At 42.4% G+C, this 19,510-nt stretch overlaps 1 protein-coding gene across 5 annotated transcripts in view; it reads left to right on the plus strand.

The window, feature by feature from the left end:
- DPP6 (dipeptidyl peptidase like 6) overlaps positions 1–19,510 on the plus strand; it is a 949,209-nt gene that overhangs the window by 553,964 nt on the left and 375,735 nt on the right. For all 5 annotated transcript variants that reach the window (XM_073887499.1, XM_073887496.1, XM_025862147.2 and 2 more), the window contains exon 2: positions 9,183–9,297. In XM_073887499.1, coding sequence (XP_073743600.1) covers positions 9,183–9,297 — 115 coding nt within the window. The remainder of the gene's footprint in view (positions 1–9,182; positions 9,298–19,510) is intronic.

The raw sequence follows: 19,510 nt of genomic DNA on the forward strand, positions 1-19,510 counted from the left end.
TCCGTTAGGCTGAACTGTATGAAAATGAGTGTTAGTATTAGGCCATTTTTTGATTATAAAAATAGCTGTTATATGTGGATCTACTGAATAAATCCATTCTAGGCCGGCTGTAGTTTAAAAATATGAGCTCGCTCTTTTTGAGTGATTTGATACCTAAAATAGTGAATACCTCAAGAAGACCCCATCCTCTTCAAGACCCTCATAAATGTTACGTTGTACCAGCTGTCTGGTTGGCATTTGCTTTAGCTTGAATTAGCCCCCTCCTGTCACAGAGGGGCCATCCCCCAACGCTGATATATGATGGCAGCTGTAGACTCTTCAGGGTCTCCTAAGGTAGCTACTGTATTTCACTCAGAGTTTTGCTGGAAAGAGCTATACATACTGGTGGAAAAACGTATCTTTTCAAATAAAATAACAGGTCAAATTAGCAAATTTATTATTGTGAAATCATAAGCCAAGTGAGTAGTTACAGTCTTCAGCTGGGTTTTGAGTGTAGTTTTGGCCAGAATATGCCACCAGGACCGGGGCGTGTGGCTTCACTGGTGAACACCCAGTGCCTCCTGCGGATGGAACGCTGGTGCGGGTCTGGGCTCCTGGGCTGGGTGTCTTCATGGCTGTGCGCACAGCTGCTTTGTTCTCAAGTTTCAGAGATGCACTCAAACTAGCTTAAGTAAAACGGGAGATAAAATATCTCATAACGAAACAGGAATGTCTTATTAAATCTAAGGGAAAAATTCCCTCAGGCCTTGGGAGGAAAATTAAGTCAAGAAATGGAAAACCAGGAGGAAGCCTTCTTTGTTTGCCTCTTGTCTCTGCATCTCCGTCTCTCCAGTTTCCTCCTCCTTCTGTGAAGCTGCTCTGTTTCCCCCGAACCCACGCACCACGCGGAAACAGCCCCTGCCCCTCTCCGGTCTCCATTCTCATCTCGTGACGGTCAGCTCCAGGAAACCGCAGACTCTGATCCCACGCCGGGAAGCCTGGAGCGGGCTTCTGACCCGGGCGGGGCTGTACCTGGGGCTGCGGAGGGGAGGGCAGGGCTCTGGCACCCATGGGTGGGGGAGGACGGCGGTGGAGACCCCTTCCCCTCTGGCGTTTTTCAAAGGGCTTCTGTGCTGAGCTGGAGGATGGTACCAGGGTGGCAAGAAGTCCTTCTGAAAAACTGAGCTCAAATCATTTTTGTTGCAGCCGTGAAATTGCCGGCAGTTCTTGCCTTTGAGGCTTGTTTGTTAGTTACTTAATATTTACTGGACGCCTGCAGGGATTTTTGACGTTGGGAAGCTGAGCTTGCCAAAATGCTGCCCAGTGTAGAAAAATGGGTCTCAAAATTGCCTGTGGGGTTCAGCGAGTATCTGCAAAGACAGCTGTTACCAGAAGAAGATTGTAAGACCTTGTCCTTACTCACAGCAACGTGGAAGATGCAGATGCTCGATTTTAAATTCCGTCACTCGGTTCCGTAGCCATATTCTCACTGAAAGGGATTTCTCTTGAGCCTGGTGTGTTGTGAAACTTCTTCTGACTATGATCAAGTCACAGCACCGTTGCTTTTGGTGAGTTATGCAACATGATACCTTTAAAACATTCTATCAAAATAGATCCAGGAGAGACTGAGGTCTGCAGGTAAGAATCACTTACATTTTGAATTGATGTCATAAAGAATCTATTCAACACAGTCAGTTAAACTCAAGAGCCTACGATAATTTGAGCTCTGGTGTTGAGTTTGAAGTAAAAAATAACGAAGAAATTTTAGAAGAGACATAATTACCGTCAGTAATTTGCCTGTTGTGTTTTGTTTTGATTTCCCAGAAGGGCTGATAGAGCGGGCGCTCGCTCTGCACGCACAGTCCTGCTGATCTGCAGGGCCAGGGCTGAAAGCTGCCTTCATCAAGGCGGTGCATGGGTTTCAAAGTGCTGTGCCCTCGGGCAGTCACCTAAAGTCACGTTATGTAAAATAGTCAACTTCAGAAGTTTCCAAATTCATGGGAGAGAAGGAGAGTCGATCCCAGATCAGTCTGTAAGGCAAATGGAGAATGGTCAGCGGAGAGCCTGAGTCGTGGGACAGGGAGGAGCATGGTGGGAGGAGCAGATGTGTCAAGGGCAAGAGGCTCATCTGAGGGTGGGTCTGACCGTCCTGGGGACTTCCTTCCACGAGGATAATGATGACCCTTCATTAACTTTCGGTCCTCAGCAGTAAGGGCTGTCAACCAAATTTAATTTCTAATTATGAAATCAGTACAAGTTTTTTTTTTTTTTTTCAGTACAAGTTTTTGAAGGGTGAGACTCCGTCTGTCACCACCAGCACCACCCCCCAACTCACACCACATTGGTTGGTGATTGGTCTCTCCAAAATGGCTGCTCAGCCAATCGCAGAGTCATTGACAGGGAGTCGGCATCAATTAGTATCTTGTGACCACAGGCCCCATCCGTTTCTTATAGTCACAACTAGCAAAAGCATCGCAAGTATTTAGGATACACACAATTAGCGAAAGCATCACGAGTATTTAGCAGTCCCGGGCGGGGGAGGATCTCAGGGAGCGGAAGACTGTCCCTGCTCAGAATACACAGCGCTTCACAGGGCAGTGGGCTCTGTCCTGCCCCCTGGCACACTGGCTTGTGTCTTCCATCCCAGCTGGAATTGTGAGGCCATATTAGCTGCTGCTTCGCGTGTATCCTCTGGAAAATTTTTACACTATCAATGACCTAAATTTGGATCTGGTGAGGGTCTAGAGAAGGCCTCTTTCAGTTTTGGGAGCTGCAAAGAGTCTCTTCGTCTTAATGTACTTCTGAAAGCTGCCTGGGTGAAGAAGAGATTGATTGGCTCAAAGATGGACCATTGTGAGGAAAATAATTGAATTCACTTCCTTCCTCCCTAGTGAGTGGGCCATCTGGTCGACCCCTCTGCCTTTAGCAAAGGGAAATAAAGTGCACAGTTACCAGCTGTCCCCACCGAGGCTGGCAGGGCTGGACCTTCACCGTCCCTGCAGTCCCTGCTCTCGCACTGCCACCCGATTGCTCCTGCATCTGCAGCTTCCCACGCTGATCTTCCAAGGTAGGGGGCTCCTTTAGGAAGAGCCCTTAGTGAGGCCTCTTCTCCTCCCACTTCTGCTGGAAGTGAGACCCCTTCTGTCTCGTTAGCTGTGCATGGCTACACATACATTTGTGGAAAACAAACACACCATGAGGTGTACCCGAAACACTCAAGGTGGGCATTTGCTGCGTGGGGAATGTGTGCTTCACTGTGGAGTGACAGGGCGGTGGCCTAGGTCACCCTACCGTGGGGACCCAACAGAGGTGAAGATGCCCGTTTCCCCTCTTGAGAGCTCGGAAGTGGGATTCTCTGTGTTTACTTTCTTTATAATGTACCAGAAATTTGATGTGCTTTTGAGTTCTTCCCACAGTGTCTATCAAATGGTACTGAAGCCTTATTTGGTAGCAATAGCAACCAGTCGTAAAGCAATATCTTACCGTTCTATAGGTGTTATAAATTGTGGTGTGCTTCCAAACACACTTGCATTTGGTCCTAACACCCAAGCACTGTATTCCTTTTGTCTTCCACCCCTTCTTTGTTTATTTTTTTTTTCCCTTCCCTGAAGCCTTCAGTTTCTCTAATTTCTAAATAATCACCTCGGACTTTTCTCAAGAATCTCGACTCCTTATCATAAGGCACAAGGTGTGATAAAGTCAGCAAGGGATATCTCGTGGGAGAGAGGAAGTTCAGGCCAAGATAAGGCATGTCAGGCTTGACCACAGACGGGGAGGGCCTTGTGGACATGCACGGTGACCCCCCTTGATCCATTCACAGAACACTGTGGGTGTCTTCAATTATTATTTCAATCTGCATCTCTTCCATTTCAGTTGTACAGTTGGCACATAAAATATCAAGCTCTCATCGCAGATTCCTAAGATACTAACATTCTGAAAACATGAATTTTATATTTAAAACAACCAAACAACCTGGGAAAAGGTTGAGTTTGTTTCTCGTTCATTTGTTTTCTTTTTGCCTGAGTTAAGAATAAGTGTGAGCAGCAGTTGCACTAGGGACAAAGCAATTGCCAACCACAGATGTCAGTCTGCATGACATCTGTTAGGACCGACTGCTATCATCCGTGGCATCATCTATGGCATCATCAGTGCAGTTGGGCTTGTATTAATGCTTTGCTTTCCGCATCAACCCAATGGCTTTTCTGCCAGAGGTGCCAGCAAATAACACAGTTGCTTCTTATAAAGGCATTCCTATGTCCGTTCTTCCATTCTGGAGGGTTGGACCACAGTCCCGGAGCGCTGTGGTGTCCCTCGTTCTATACAAGACATCAGGAACGCCAGCACACCAAGTCGTTTGCAGCCGGATGATGACACAGATATTAAATACATAATTTAATAGTGCAGTAATGTTACAGAAAAGCATTTACAAGGTGTTACAGTTGTGTCCAGATGGGAAAATAATGAACTCTGCCTATGAAACCAGGCACGGCTTCCCAGAATGTGGGAGATGTGCCTCTGGGCCTCAAGCTTTGTTTCTCACGGTCCTGGAGACTGGAAGCCCACAGGCAAGGTGCAGGCTGCAGTGTCCCGTGGGCCCTTCCTCCTCAGGTTGCCGACGGTGCCTTCTTGCTGTGTCCTCTCACGTGGTCTTCCCCCGATGCATGTGTGTAGACAGGGAGCAAGCTCTCCGTTGTCTCTTCTTATGAGGACACTGAGCCTGTCCTGGGGGCCACACCCTCATGACCTCATGTAACCCTCATTACCTCCCGGAGGCCCTCTGTCCACACTGTGGGTTCGAGCTTCCACATGTGAGTTTGGGAGGGACACAGTTCAGGCCATAGCAGCCTGATGTCCTTCCTCCCAGCTACAGTTCCTGTAGTTTCTGTTCAAATGTCACTTTGTTAGAAAATCTCTCTGACCTCCTTATATACAAACAGGATGCAACCCCCAACCTAGACCCCCTTGTCCTGCTTTTTTTCTTCTCTTAGTGGGTTTATCTGTTTATTGTTTGTGCGCCATCCCTGCACTAGAACACAAGAAAGGAAATATGGAAAAATGAAAGCCATTCAGCTTGCTGGGTTGATAGCAGTGCAGTCTGTTTTGTTCACTGCTATACCCAAGGTTCTCAGGGGAGGGTTGGCAGGGAAGGTGCTGGATAGACATGTGTTGGATGGATGGATGGATGGGTGCATAGACGGATGGATAGATGGATGGACAGACAGGCGGATGGATGAATAGATGGATGGATGGTTGGATGGATGGATGAAACATCTGATCACCTCATTACACGAAATGGTTCATTGTAGACACGCTCTTCCATTTTACTGGATCTCCGAGGTACGCCTGTGGTACCAAATAGAATAGGGAATGTCTTAGAGTCTCACTTTCACTGTCCTAGGTAAAAATATATAATTCTGCCAAGAAATGCACTACTGAAGCCTAACGTTTCAGGGCATAATTTATTAACTTGTCTTGTCCTTCATGGGGAGCAGCGTCAGCTCTCCTCAAATTTTCAATAATTCAGCTCCTGCAAGTTAAGATGAGGATGTCATTTGAATCTGGGAGCCAAATGAGATGTTCAGAGAAGCACATATTCATCTGCATTCTAACTCAAAGAAAGTCTCTATGCTCTGGTTACACCCATGTAGCAATTAAATGTGTCTATAGACCATGACAAGAAAGTTAAATGGGGAAAATGAAAAGTTTTATTTTCTTGGATTAGCAAGATTATTCATGATTTGTTTCCTCCCTAACGTGTTTCCTATTAGTATTGTAACAACAGTATTTGGTCAGTTAAAAAAGAAATTACCTGTACTGTGAAAGGTGAAATTTGGCAAATGAAAAGGGAGTTTCGTAAAGAATGTCTGCTTTCACGTGGGCAAAACTGCCCTTTTTAAATGTGTAAGTATGCTGCCTGGAAGGCAATATGGTGCATCTGTCTTTAGGAAACGATGTTGGGGCACCTGGGTGGCTCAGTCACTTAAGCATCTGACTCTTGGTTTCGGCTCAGGTCCTGAGATTGAGCCCCTCGTCGGGCTCCCTGCTGAGCCTGGAGCCTGTTTAAGATTCTCTCTCTCTCTCTCTCCCTCTCTCTCTCTCTGTCTCTAAAAAAGAAAGCAAGCAAGCAATGGTGTCATTGACCCAGGATCACTTCCCTTGAGGAGGCTATGCTGTCAATGCCTATTTGGTTATTTAGGGTACGTTCTCCCATTCAATAATACGTACCAAACTGGTTTTCTGTGCAAAGTATTTTCTTAGTCCAGTGAACAGGAGGAAGGCAGAGTCTTTGTTCCCTTTCCAGAAGTCCTTGCCTCCCATTCGTTTGCCACCCCTGCGTAGCAACTTCACGGCTTTCTATCTCTCTCTTCCATCCTATATGTGTTCATAGAACTTTTACTCTATTGGGCATTTTTTAAAAGATTTTTTTATTTATTTGACAGAGAGAGACACAGCGAGAGAGGGAGCACAAGCAGGGGGAGTGGGAGAGGGAGAAGCAGGCTTCCCGCGGAGCAGGGAGCCCGACGCGGGGCTCGATCCCAGGACCCCGGGATCATGACCTGAGCCGAAGGCAGACGCCTAATGACTGAGCCACCCAGGCGCCCCTCTATTGGGCATTTTTAAGATCATTTATTTCCACCTTCCTTTCTGGAGGATCGGACCTCCAGGACCCTCCTTAGGTGTTCACCATCCTGCACACTTCCTGGTGAAGCATCTCATTCTACTGTGAGGTGATATTCGTGGCTGGGAATTTTGAAGTTGTACTGAAACACAATTTTACCTTCTGGAGCTGTACAGAATAAGTCTCCTCTCTCTTCCATGTGATAGTTCAGGTGGATGAAGGCTCCTAAGTATTTGGCTTTTGAGGCTGACCTCTTCCTTAACATGACATGTTTTGCAAACATCTTCATCTTTCGGTCCTCTTGGTAGACCGTCTGACACCGTCCAGCCTAGCCCTGGACATCCCACTGTGGATGTGTTGGGGCTGGTAAGAGGCCCCCTGAGTCTCAGAAGGACCTCTGTCACTGCAACATGGGTTCAAGTACACTTCTACAAGTACATCAGCTACACTACTAGCTCGTCAAGAAATTGACACAAAGAAAAAGTCTTAGGCTTCTTCATGCACATAAACTTCGACCAGTGTATTTAATAGATATGTTTGGTACAGATTTTAGAATTTTAAATTATTATTAACAACAAGATTCAAAAGGTATCAATTGTTTGAGCTGATGAAGGCAATAACATTAATTTTATTATTCTGTCTCTTGAATAAGATTTGGTCTTGACGATTAAAATATTCTGGTTTGATTGTTACCCTGGGATTTAATATGAACAGTGTTTGCGAAATGTCCACTAGGGGGTGCCTGGGTCCTCAGTCAGTTAAGCCTCTAACTCCTGATTTCAGCTTAGGTCAGGATCTCAGAGTTGTGAGATCGAGCCCCGTGTCACATAGGACTCCACACTGGGTGTGGAGCTACTTAAGATTCTCTCCCTTTCCCTCTGCTCCTCCCCTCCCTCATGCACTAGCACTCTCTCTGAAAGAAAGAAAGAAAGAAAGAAAGAAAGAAAGAAAGAAAGAAAGAAAAAAAAGAAAAAAGAAAAGAAAAATCCACTAGGGTCTGCAAGACATTATGTGTACTACTTTGTTCATATGAATAACACTGCTTCAAGATTTGTGCTATTCACAAATTTGGTGAATTTTCAAATTTTCTTCATAAACTTGGGCAAAGTGAAAAGCTGCTGAATCAGCAAAATCTGATTACTTCTTCTTGTTGTTGGTCTCTGGTTTTCTTGCATAGGAAACTCTATCCATTCAGAAATGAGATCAACTCAGTATAGCCTTTTGTCATTTTTAAGTGCTAAAAAGCCACTTCTTAATAGATAAATTCTGGATAGCAAATAAGATTGATAGAAATTTTTAAACAACAATAAAATCCTTTCTTGCTCAATAAAAAAATGGGAAAAAAATCCTTTCTTGCTAAGACCATAGTGGCTCTCAGAATTTCTCTTAATTTGATAATCTAGATAGCCAATATTGAATATTTGCATGTCAATTATTATTTGCCACCCTCCATTTAATGTTACCTTTATTTCGATTTGCAGAAATTTGCTGCATTCTAATGAACTTTGAGTTTGGGATGAAGCTGTATTTGGGTATTGCATTATCTACTTTTTGAGGCCACCTCTGTTCTACTTCATCTTGAGTTGGAGTTAATATGAGTTGTAATTATGGGCACTATAAGAGAGAATGTTTTGTGTTCTGTTTATGGGCAGAAGGAGCGGTAGACCGTTTGCAGTGTGGCCATATGTCTTTATTTGCCCTGGGGAGTGCCAGTTGCTCTTGTATAACTGATGATAATTTTTATTAATATAAACTATTATGTTTATTAATTATAAACATTAACCCTTTTGTCTCTCAAAGGATCCCAGCTGGGAGTGTAAATTATATGAGCACCCTGATTTGAAAGGAATTGAAAGTTGGTTTCAGCAGCCAATATGCCTGATTAATTTCCTAGATTTATCCAACCATTAGCACACTTGAGCAATGTCTCCAGATTCTTACTCCCATCCCTAACCCCTGCGACAATGCAAACACAGCTCCCGGGAGGGATGAAAATCTAGAATGGGTATAAGTGAATCACCCAGTGAAAAGACCTGGGCAATCGTGAAGCCTTGTATGAGGTTCTACAGAAGAAGAAAGGGCTCAAGAGCATGAGCAGTGGGTCCAGGTTAATTATACTCGGCATGCAGGATGTGCTAAATAAATGTTTGAATCTGGTATCCTGAAATAGAAGTAAACAGTGTGGATGTGAATGAGAAGGAAGGTGAGAGAGGACTTGGAGCCGGCATACTTGGGTTTGACTCAGTGGGGTTAGGAGGTTGGCTGTCACGAAGAGAAACGCCACAGTTGCCCTGTGCTGTGGAACCCAGTGTCCCGAATGGAAAGAAAGTCAGTTCTCAGCGAAGCTGTAAACACAGTGTACTATCACATTCGTTCTTGAGATCAGGTTTTGCTGTGTTGAACGGGACGAGAGCAGGAGGCCGGAGGGTGGAGAAGAGAGCTACTCGTCGTTTCAAGGATGAGAGTATGCCGCATTCACTCTTCCGCGTCTTGGTTCTTGATTCAAATGGAGTGTATTTATTTGGTTTTTATTTTATTTCCTTACTTTCCTCACTGGGTCTCCCTTTCCTGTTGTCATTTTTAGGAGCTGGTGGGGAGCAACCCTCCCCAAAGGAACTGGAAGGGGATAGCAATTGCACTTCTTGTAATCCTGGTCATCTGCTCCCTGATTGTCACCTCGGTCATACTGCTGACACCAGGTACTTACATTTATTCTTGGAAAAGCAAGTCACTGTGTGGGAGAAAGTGTCTAGTTGTGCTTTGCCGTTTTTTTTCTAAGTAACTACCTGTTACATAATTTATTTTTCCCCCGTTCTAATTCTCAATGTGCCATGTCGTTAAAGGATTAATATGTTTCAATGAAAAAAATCCATTTTGTATGCTTTGAATTCGTTTATATAATTGTTGACTAGGTAGAAACACGTGGCATATATTAAAATTCATAATTACTTATTCATGCTTGATGAGCTTTAAGACAGTGGCATTATAAATATAACACGTATATGGATCTCATGGAATTTGTACCTACCATATCCAAGATGCATTTTAAAAATTATTAAAACAACATACATTGAGTGTGAACTAAGAACAGAGGTACTTGACGAAATAACAAAAGTATAAGAAAGAGTCAGAAATCTCACAGGGAAGAAAAAACACACAAAAATCTTTAGCAAAAGCCTACAGCAAAAATGTGTATACACCTGCACCATTGAACGTTTCAAAAATCAGTGCTATGGGAGCTTGGAGGAGAGAGAGGTCCTTCGTGAGGAAGTTCAGGAAGAAGGTGAGATGGGAAGTGGGTTGTGGTGGAGTATGAGCTTAGGGAGAGAAGGAAGACTTTTCCTGGAAGATAACCACATGGCAGTGCTAGGAGACCACTGTGACCACATTCTCATTGTCATGTTCATTTCCTAATTGTTTGAAAAAAAAAAAAACAAAACCACAGTTCTAACCCTCAGTAAATAGACTGCACAAGTATTAGGCCTTAAGACAGAAAAAGAAGTAGATACATTGAAATGTATAAATAAATAAATTAATTAAATAATTTTACATTTTTACAGAAAGTGCCATTAAGTGATGATGTACATTTAAATGATTCCAAGACTTCAGTGACAAAAAGAGTAATCTGTACCCTTAAACCAAAACTAGATAAAGGTATCACAAGAAATGAAAACTATAATCAGTATCCCTTATGGGGGCGCCCGGGTGGCTCAGTCATTAGGCATCTGCCTTCGGCTCAGGTCATGATGCCAGGGTCTTGGGATCGAGTCCCACATCGGGCTCCCTGCTCAGCGGGAAGCCTGCTTCTCCCTCTCCCACTCCCCCTGCTTGTGTTCCCTCTCTCACTGTGTCTCTCTCTGTCAAATAGATAAATAAAATCTTTATTAAAAAAAAATCCCTTATGAATATAGATGTAAAAATCTCAACAAAATGCTAGCAGACTGAATCCAGAAACGTATAAAAAGGATTATACACCTTAGCCAAATGTGATTGATCCCAGGAAAATAAATTTGATTTAATGTATGAAAATCTATGTAATATATACATATTAATAGAATAAAGGGAGGGAAGGAACCCACAGAGCTGACATTTGCAAAGTCCAAAATCTTTTCATAACAAAATATTCAACAAGCTAGTAGAAATTTCCTCAACCTGATAAAGAGCATGTATGAAAAACCCACAACTAATATCATACTTAATGGTGAAAGGTTGAAAGCATTTCCCTAAGATCAGGAACAGACAAGGATGCTCAGTCTCCCCATATCTATTTAACATTCCATTAGAGATTCTAGCCAAGGCAATGCAAGGGAAAGAAATACAGTTAGGAAAAAAGTAAATTATTTCTATTCGTAGATGACATGAACTTGTATATAGAAAATCTTAAGGAATACACACACACACACACACACACACACACACACACACACACAAATGCAGCAAGGCTGGATAATACAAGATCAATATACAAAAATCATTTGTATTCCCATACATTAGCAATGAACAATCTAAAAATTAAATTAAGAAAATGATTCTACCTGCAATAGTTTTGAAAATAATAAAGTACTTAGGAATAATTTAACAGAAGATATACAAACTTGTGCACTGAAAAATCATAAAACATAATTGAAAGAAATTAAAGAAGACTTAAGTCAATGAAAAGATACTCTGTGTTTATGGATTGGAAGATCTAATATTGGTAATATAGCAATACTTCCCAAATACTTTTATAGATTCAATCCAATCTTTATAAAAATCCCAATTTCCTTTATTGGAGAAATAGGCAAGCTGATTCTAAAATTCATATGAAAATACAAGGGACTCAGAATAACCAAAACAACCTTGAAAAAGAATGGTTAAAGTACTTATACTTCCTGATTTTAAAACTTACTCTAAAGCTACAGTAATGATGGTACTAACATAAGTATAGACATATAGATTAATGGAAAAGAACTGAGAGTTCAGAAATAAACCCAGACATCTATGGCCAATTGATTCTTGACAAAGGTGCCAAGATCTTTCGATGGGGAAAGAATAGTCTTTTCAACAAATAGCGCTTGCCCAACTGAATATCCACATGCAAAAGAGCAAAGTTGGAGCCCTATCTCACACTGTATACAAAAATCAACTCAATGTTGATCAACAACCTAATAAAAGAGCTGAAACTACAAAATTCTTGAAGAAAACTTAGGGGCATATATTTATGACCTTGAATTAGGCAACAGTTTCTTAGATATGACACCAGAAGCATAAGCAACCAAAGAAAAAATAGATAAATTGGACTTCATCGAACTTAAAAATGTTTGTGCATCAGTGGACACTGTCAAGAAAGTGAAAAGACAGCCCACAGAATGTGAGAAAATATTTGCAAGATATATGTTCGGTAAAGGTAAGATGTCCAGATTGTATAAAGAATTATTATAACTCAAAACAGAGAAATAATTTAATTAAAAACAACCAAAGGATTTAAAAAACATTTATCCAAAGAAATATAAATGGCCAATAAGCATTGAAAAGAGATGCTCAACATCATTAGTCATCAAGGAAATGCCAGTCATACAGTATACCACTTCATACCCACTAGGATGGCTATAAAAAGGAAAATAACATATTGGTAAGGATGTGGAAAAATGGAGAACTTCAAACATTATTAGTAAGAATGTAAAATTGTGTAGACTCTGTGGAAAACTGTTCAGTAGTTCCTCAAAAAGTAAACATAGAGTTAGCATATGACCGAGACATTCCACTCCCAGGTATATACCCCAAAAAACTGAAAACATATGTTCATACAGAAACTTCCATATGGATGTCCATAGCACCATTATTGATAAGAGCCAAAAAGGTAGAAGACATTATGCTAAGTGAAGGAAGTTAGACCCAAAAGGCCGCATACTGTATTATCCCAGAATGGGCAAATCCACCGAGATAGAGGGACGTTAGTGGTTGCCAGGGGCTAGAGGTAGGGGCAGTGAGAAGTGACTGCTAGTAGGTATGAGATTTATTTCCTTTTTTTAAAAAATGACATTATATTTTCAGAGAAGCTTTGGATTCACAGAAAAATTGAGAGGAAGTCACAGAGATTTCCCATATACCATCTGTCCCCACACAACGTATAGCCTCCCTGGTTATCAACATCCCCACTGGGTGGTACATTTGATACAACTGATAAGCCTACATGGATGCATCAAAATAAGATTTCTTTTGGGATAGATGAAAATATTCTGGAATTTGGTAGTGGTGATGGATTCACAACTCTGTTAATACGTCAAGAACTACTGAATTGTACATATTAAAAAGTGGAACTTCATAGTAAATGAATTTCATCTCACTTGAGCTGTTTACATGATAGTGGAAACATTATTAAAAAAACATGGGGTAATCTGGCCATACTTATATACTAAAGTAGCATAAAAACTTGCCTAATGTTGAAGAGGTTTCAATAGCAATTACGAAAAAGAGAATGTTGCTCTCTCTCCCTGAGTATACTTTATGAGCATACCAGAGTTGCCTGGGGCACCTGGACTCAGGATTCAATATAGTGCATCTGATTGATCAGGTTAAAAATGGATTCAGCCATTGAAATCTGAGTAGGGGGATGGTTAGTAAAGACAAATACTTGTTCTATTTTGTGATTGGCTGACAATGATTCACCTTAGCTGGCGACGTCAGCAACCACGTACTTTTAATTAAGGTGGAGGAAATCCGATCTTCCTCAGGATTCACGGAGTACGTGTCCCTACCATTGCTTTTCTTTGAACAGAACTGTGCTTTATACGAGAAAATGATTATTGAACAGTTGATTCTGTGGTTGTCCAGCACTGGAGTGGGGACTTAGAAAGAACAGTGTTTTAAGTACTTTGCAGTTGCTGCTGCCCTCCCAAGGCACACATGAGTGTCCATGTCACCCCAAGTCCTAGGGTGCCTGCATTCATCACTTCAATGTGAAATAAAATGGCACCCCCCCCCCCCCCCCGCAGCTCCTTTCTCTCCAATGGTCCAGCGGCAAGGCTAGGTGGTAAATGTTCTCGCGGAATAAATTTTGAACCAGTCTGGAAGCCTTCCCTCCTTGTGCCCATGCAACACCCACAGAGAGCTGCCCCTCGGTCTTCTCCACTGCGTAGGGAAGCATGTCCCAGTCTCTCAAATGCAGCCGCTAACTCTGAGAGTCATTTACATTCCACTCTCATGCGCAGTGTGGCTTCTGCAATAGAGAATATCATCATTGTAACCATCACCTCTTCGAATGCTGGCAGCCAGTTGTCAGGGGCAACAACAATGGGCAGGAGGCATCTGCTGGTGGTGGGGCTGGAGTGCATCCCTGAATTCCAGGAGAGGCTTTGAAGAGCAGAATTTCTTTTATTCTTCTGTCAAAATAAAAATGTGGCTGAGCCTTGCCTAACCCTTGGGCTCTGTTGGGCTTCCATGGCTAGTATTTTGTTTTGCAGGTTGTGCTGCTCAGGGAGTGTGTGTCCTAGGTTAGGACGATCAGTCATGCCTGTTCAGTAGCAAAGGTACTGCCGTCCCCTCCCACCGTGGGATTTCTGCATCCGCCGTCCTGGGGTGCAGCACTGGCTTTTGTTTGGCAATCAAAATTCAGTCAGGCAGAAGAGAATGTCAAATCGCTCAACCTGCCCCTGGCTCCAGAGCTTTCTCAAATTTACGAACCTGCAGAACATCCTCACCTCAACCAATAGGACGTACTCATTGGTCAAACATAAATGCTCCCCTCTTGGGGGCTGAGAGCACTGAGCTCAAGTTGGGTGCAATGTGAGAAAAGGAGACACAAGTGCTCTTCCTGAGAGCTTAGCGTTGGTTGAAAGAGACGGAAGGAATATGCATGAGGAGAATTTCATAGATGTGTGATCAGGAAGCAAAAACAAAAGAGGAGTCTTAGGCAGGGCTTGGGTAAGCCCTGTTGAGTGCTGCCTGTCACCGAGTCACTGACCTAAAGACCGTGAGCACCACTAAGGGCAGCAGTGGCTTCCACTGGGTGAGGGACGAAGTGCAGCCTTAAGGAGAGGAGAGTCCTAGTGACGACAACACCCTGCAAATTTGTGTGCTGGACTGGGTACCTTCGCACCCAGCCTTGCCTCCGTTTTGATAGACTTACTTAGAAATTGTAGTAGGTATTTTTCTTAAAATCTAAATTTCATTAATTAACATATAATGTATTATTGGTTTCAGAGGTAGAGTTCAGTGCTTCTTCAGTCTTATGTAACACCCAGTGCTCATTCCATCATGTGCCCTCCTTAATGCCCATCACCCAGTTACCCCATCTGCTGTCCCCCTCCCTCCAGCAACCCTTAGTTTGTTTCTATGATTAGAGTCTCTTAGGGTTTGTCTCCCTCTCTGGTTTTGTCTTTTTTTTTTTTCTCTCTCTTCCCTTGTGATCCTCTGTTTTGTTTCTTAAATTCCACATATGATTGAGATCATGTGGTATTTGTCTTTCTTTGACGTATTTCACTTAGCATAATACCCTATAATTCCATCCACATCATTGCAAATGGAAAGATTTCATTTTTTTGATGACTGAGTAGTATTCCATTGTGTGTGTGTGTGTTTTATATCTTCTTTATCCATTCATCTGTTGATGGACATCAGGGCTCTTTCCATAGTTTGGCTGTTGTGGACTTTGCTGCTATAAACATTGGGGTGCAGGTACCTCTTTGGATCACTACATTTGTATCTTTGGGGTAAGTACCCAGTAGTACAATTGCGGGTTGTAGGGTAGTTCTATTTTTTAACTTATTGAGAAACCTCCACACTGTTTTCCAGAGGGGCTGCACCAGCTTGCATTCCCACCAACAGTGTAAGAAGGTTCCCCTTTCTCCTCATCCTCACCAACATCTGTCATTTCTTGACTTATTAATTTTAGCCATTCTGACTGGTGTGAGGTGGTATCTCATTGTGGTTTTGATTTGTATTTCCCTGATGATGAGTGATGTTGAGCATCTTTTCATGTGTCTGTTGGCCATTTGGATGTCTTCTTTGGAGAAATGTCTGTTCATGTCTTCTGCCCATTTCTTGACTGGATTATTTGTTCTTTGGGTAATGACTTGGATAAGTAGTAGGTACTTTTAATAAAATAACCTTTTTCAAGGACTGCCTGTTTCTAGACTTATATTCTGGTTTGTTGGAACTCAAATCACAGTACCTGCTTTTTATTTGCCCAGAAAATCCATTCTGAACTCAACTGGGTTCAGCCTTTTGGTAGAACCATTCCCATGTTCACATGAGTCCCCTTTCCAGCTTGGTAGGAAGAATCACATGGAGGCCCTGTTGGTACCCAAGATCTTTAAGGGGCTCATGGTAATCATTCTGAACGACAAGTACCTTGTTCTATAGTGCCGTCCAATTACCACCAGTTATGCACAATTTATGTTTTAAATATCAAATTAAAAGTGTTTATGGCAATCTTACTTGCAAAGGGACCAGCCAAATGAGAATGTGTCCTTTTCAATTTTGTCATTCATTTCCCCCTTGCTAGTCTATGCTCTTTGTAAATTTCTCTTTGGCGTAATAGACTCAAAGTTACCTTTTTATTTTCAGATATTAAATATGTGCCTACTCTAGGTCAGACACAGCGTATGCCTTTTTGGGCAGCTACAGTTCTTGCATTCTGATGAAAAGGACTTTGTCATTCTCCAGTGCCACTGTTAATGTCGTAGGAGCTGAAAAATCCAGCAGAATCCCATTTGCATTAAAACGGCCCTGACAGTTGGCCTTAGGGATTTTCACATTAGGGAAGATGGACAACAGTTTCTGATGGAAAACACTAGAACACTTAAAGGTGGTGTGTAACCAAAAAGCCTTGGACATTTGAAAGTCACAGTGATAGACTGTGGGCTGAGGCCATGCAGAAGTTATCAGAATATAAGACTCGTGAGTCTTTTGGGTGGGAGCAGAGCATAGAAATTATTTTTATGGAGTTGAAATTTCATCACTGGTTTAGGTCCAATGTCTGTAACTGCTTTGCCAACTCTCAGCTTATCTTTTTTTAATTTTCAATTGGACCCGATAGGCTTTACTGAGAGGGAGTGAAATCTAGCAAATTGGCCATCACGGCTCATAAATTGGATTCTCCTATAGGAGAGAGTAAGTACAAGCAAGTCAGACACTTAATCAAGTGTTCTGAATAGACACCAGAGTCAAAATAAGATGAAATGGGTTTGTGTGGAAAAAAGCTATATTAAAATTACATTTGAGAGAATCCCTCCACTTCAGAGGTGTGACTGCTAGTTAACAAAGGAAGTTCTGTAATAAAATTTCCATGGATTTTTTTTTTAAGTAGAGTGTTTTTTTAGGGCAGTTTTGGATTCACAGCAAAACTGAGAGGCAGGCACAGAGTTTTCCCAGACACCCCCTGCCCCCAGGCACGCACAGCCTCCCCTGTTATCAGTCCCCACCAGGGTGGCACATTTTTTACAATGGGTGAATATTCATTGACCCATCATTATCACTCAAAATTCATAGTTTACATTAAGGTGCACTCTTGGTTGGATGCTTGGGTGTTGCTATCAGTTAAGAGTCTGACTCTTGGTTTCGGCTCAAGTCTTGATTTCAGGGTCATGGGATTAATCCCCGTGTCAGGCTCCATGCTCAGTGTGGAGTCTGCTTAAGTTTCTCTCTCCCTCTCCCTTGGCCCCTCCCTCCCCACACTCTCACTCTCTCTAAAATAAACAAATCTTTTTATAAAAAAGGTGCGCTCTTGGTGTTGTGCATGCCATGGGCTTGGACAAATATGTGATGGCACACATCTGCCATTACAGTATCCTACAGAACAGCTTCACTGCCCTAAGAACCCTCTGTGGTCTGTCTGTTCATCCCTCCCTCCCCCATAACCCCTGGCAGAGAAGTTTTTACTGTCTCTGCAGTCGTGCCTTTTCCAGAATGTCATACAGTTGGAACCATACAGTATGGAGCCTTCTTTCACTTATAGGCTTTTAAGGTTCTTCCATGCCTTTTCATGGCTTGACAGCTCATTTCTTTTTAGTGCTGAATGCTATTCCATTGTCTGGATGGACCACACTCCGTTTATCCATTCACCCACTGAAGGACATTTTGCTTGCTTCCAAGAGTTGGCAATTATGAACAAAGCTGCTGTAAACATTCATGTGCAGGTCTCTATGTAGTCATAATTTTCAACTTCTTTGGGTAAATACTAAAGAGTGTGATTACTGAAATATGTGCTACAAGTGTGTTTTGTTTTGTAAGAGACTGCACAACTGTCTTCCAACCTGGCTGGCCCATTCTGCATCCCCCCCAGGAATGAACAAGAGTTCCGGTGGCTCCACAAACTTGCCAGCATTCAGCATTGGCAGTATTCTCGGTATTGGCCATTCTCATAGGTGTGGAGTGATAACTCATTGTTTGAAGCTTATATTTTAAAATTTCTGGAACAATTGATTTTTGAACATTTATTTAACATACACATATAATGTTATATTGTTTAATGATTTTTTTAATTTTTTATTCTTATGTTAATCACCATACATTACATCATTAGTTTTTGATGAAGTGTTCCATGATTCATGTTTGTACATAACACCCAGTGCTCCACGCAGAACGTGCCCTCTTTAATACCCATCACCAGGCTAACCCATCCCCCCACACCCCTCCCCTCTAGAACCCTCAGTTTGTTTTTCAGAGTCCATCGTCTCTCATGGTTCGTCTTCCCCTCCGATTTACTCCCCTTCATTCTTCCCCTCCTGCTATATTCTTCTTCTTCTTTTTTTTTCTTAACATATACTACATTATTTGTTTCAGAGGTACAGATCTGTGATTCAACAGTCTTGCACAGTTCACAGCGCTCACCATAGCACATACCCTACCCAATGTCTATCACCCAGCCAGCCCATCCCTCTCACCCCCACACCACTCCAGCAACCCTCAGTTTGTTTCCTGAGATTAAGAATTCCTCGTATCACTGAGGTCATATGATACATGTCTTTCTCTGATTGACTTATTTCACTCAGCATAACACCCTCCAGTTCCAACCACGTCGTTGCAAATGGCAAGATCTCATTCCTTTTGATGGCTGCATAATATTCCATTGTGTATATATACCACCTCTTCTTTATCCATTCATCTGTTGATGGACATCTTGGTTCTTTCCACAGTTTGGCTATTTTGGACATTGCTGCCATAAACATTGGGGTGCACGTACCCCTTTGGATCCCTACATTTGTATCTTTGGGGTAAATACCAGTAGTGCAATTGCTGGATCATATGGCAGCTCTATTTTCAACTGTTTGAGAAACCTCCATACTGTTTTCCAGAGTGGTTGCACCAGCTTGCATTCCCACCAACAGTGTAGGAGGGTTCCCCTTTCTCCACATCCCCGCCAACATCTGTCATTTCCTGTCTTGTTAATTTTAGCCATTCTGACAGGTGTGAGGTGGTATCTCATTGAGGTTTTGATTTGGATTTCCCTGATGCCGGCGATGTTGAGCACTTTTTCATGTGTCTGTTGGCCATTTGGATGTCTTCTTTGGAAAAATGTCTGTTCACGTCTTCTGCCCATTTCTTGATTGGATTATTTGTTCTTTGGGTGTTGAGTTTGATAAGTTCTTTTAGATTTTGGATACTAGCCCTTTATCTGATATGTCATTTGCAAATATTTTCTCCCATTCTGTCGGTTGTCTTTTGGTTTTGTGGACTGTTACTTTGGCTGTGCAAAAGCATTTTATCTTGATGAAATCCCAATAGTTCATTTTTGCCCTTGCTTCCCTTGCCTTTGGCAATGTTTCTAGGAAGAAGGTGCTGCGGCTGAGGTCGAAGAGGTTGCTGCCTGTGTTCTCCTTTAGGATTTGGATGAACTCCTGTCTCACGTTTAGGTCTTTCAACCATTTGGAGTCTATTTTTGTGTGTGGTGTAAGGAAATGGTCCAGTTTCATTCTTCTGCATGTGGCTGTC

This window comes from Callorhinus ursinus, unplaced genomic scaffold, assembly GCF_003265705.2.
Source record: "Callorhinus ursinus isolate GAN/ISIS: 27379988/994484 unplaced genomic scaffold, GSC_fseal_2.0 scaffold80, whole genome shotgun sequence".
Taxonomy (NCBI): domain Eukaryota; kingdom Metazoa; phylum Chordata; class Mammalia; order Carnivora; family Otariidae; genus Callorhinus; species Callorhinus ursinus.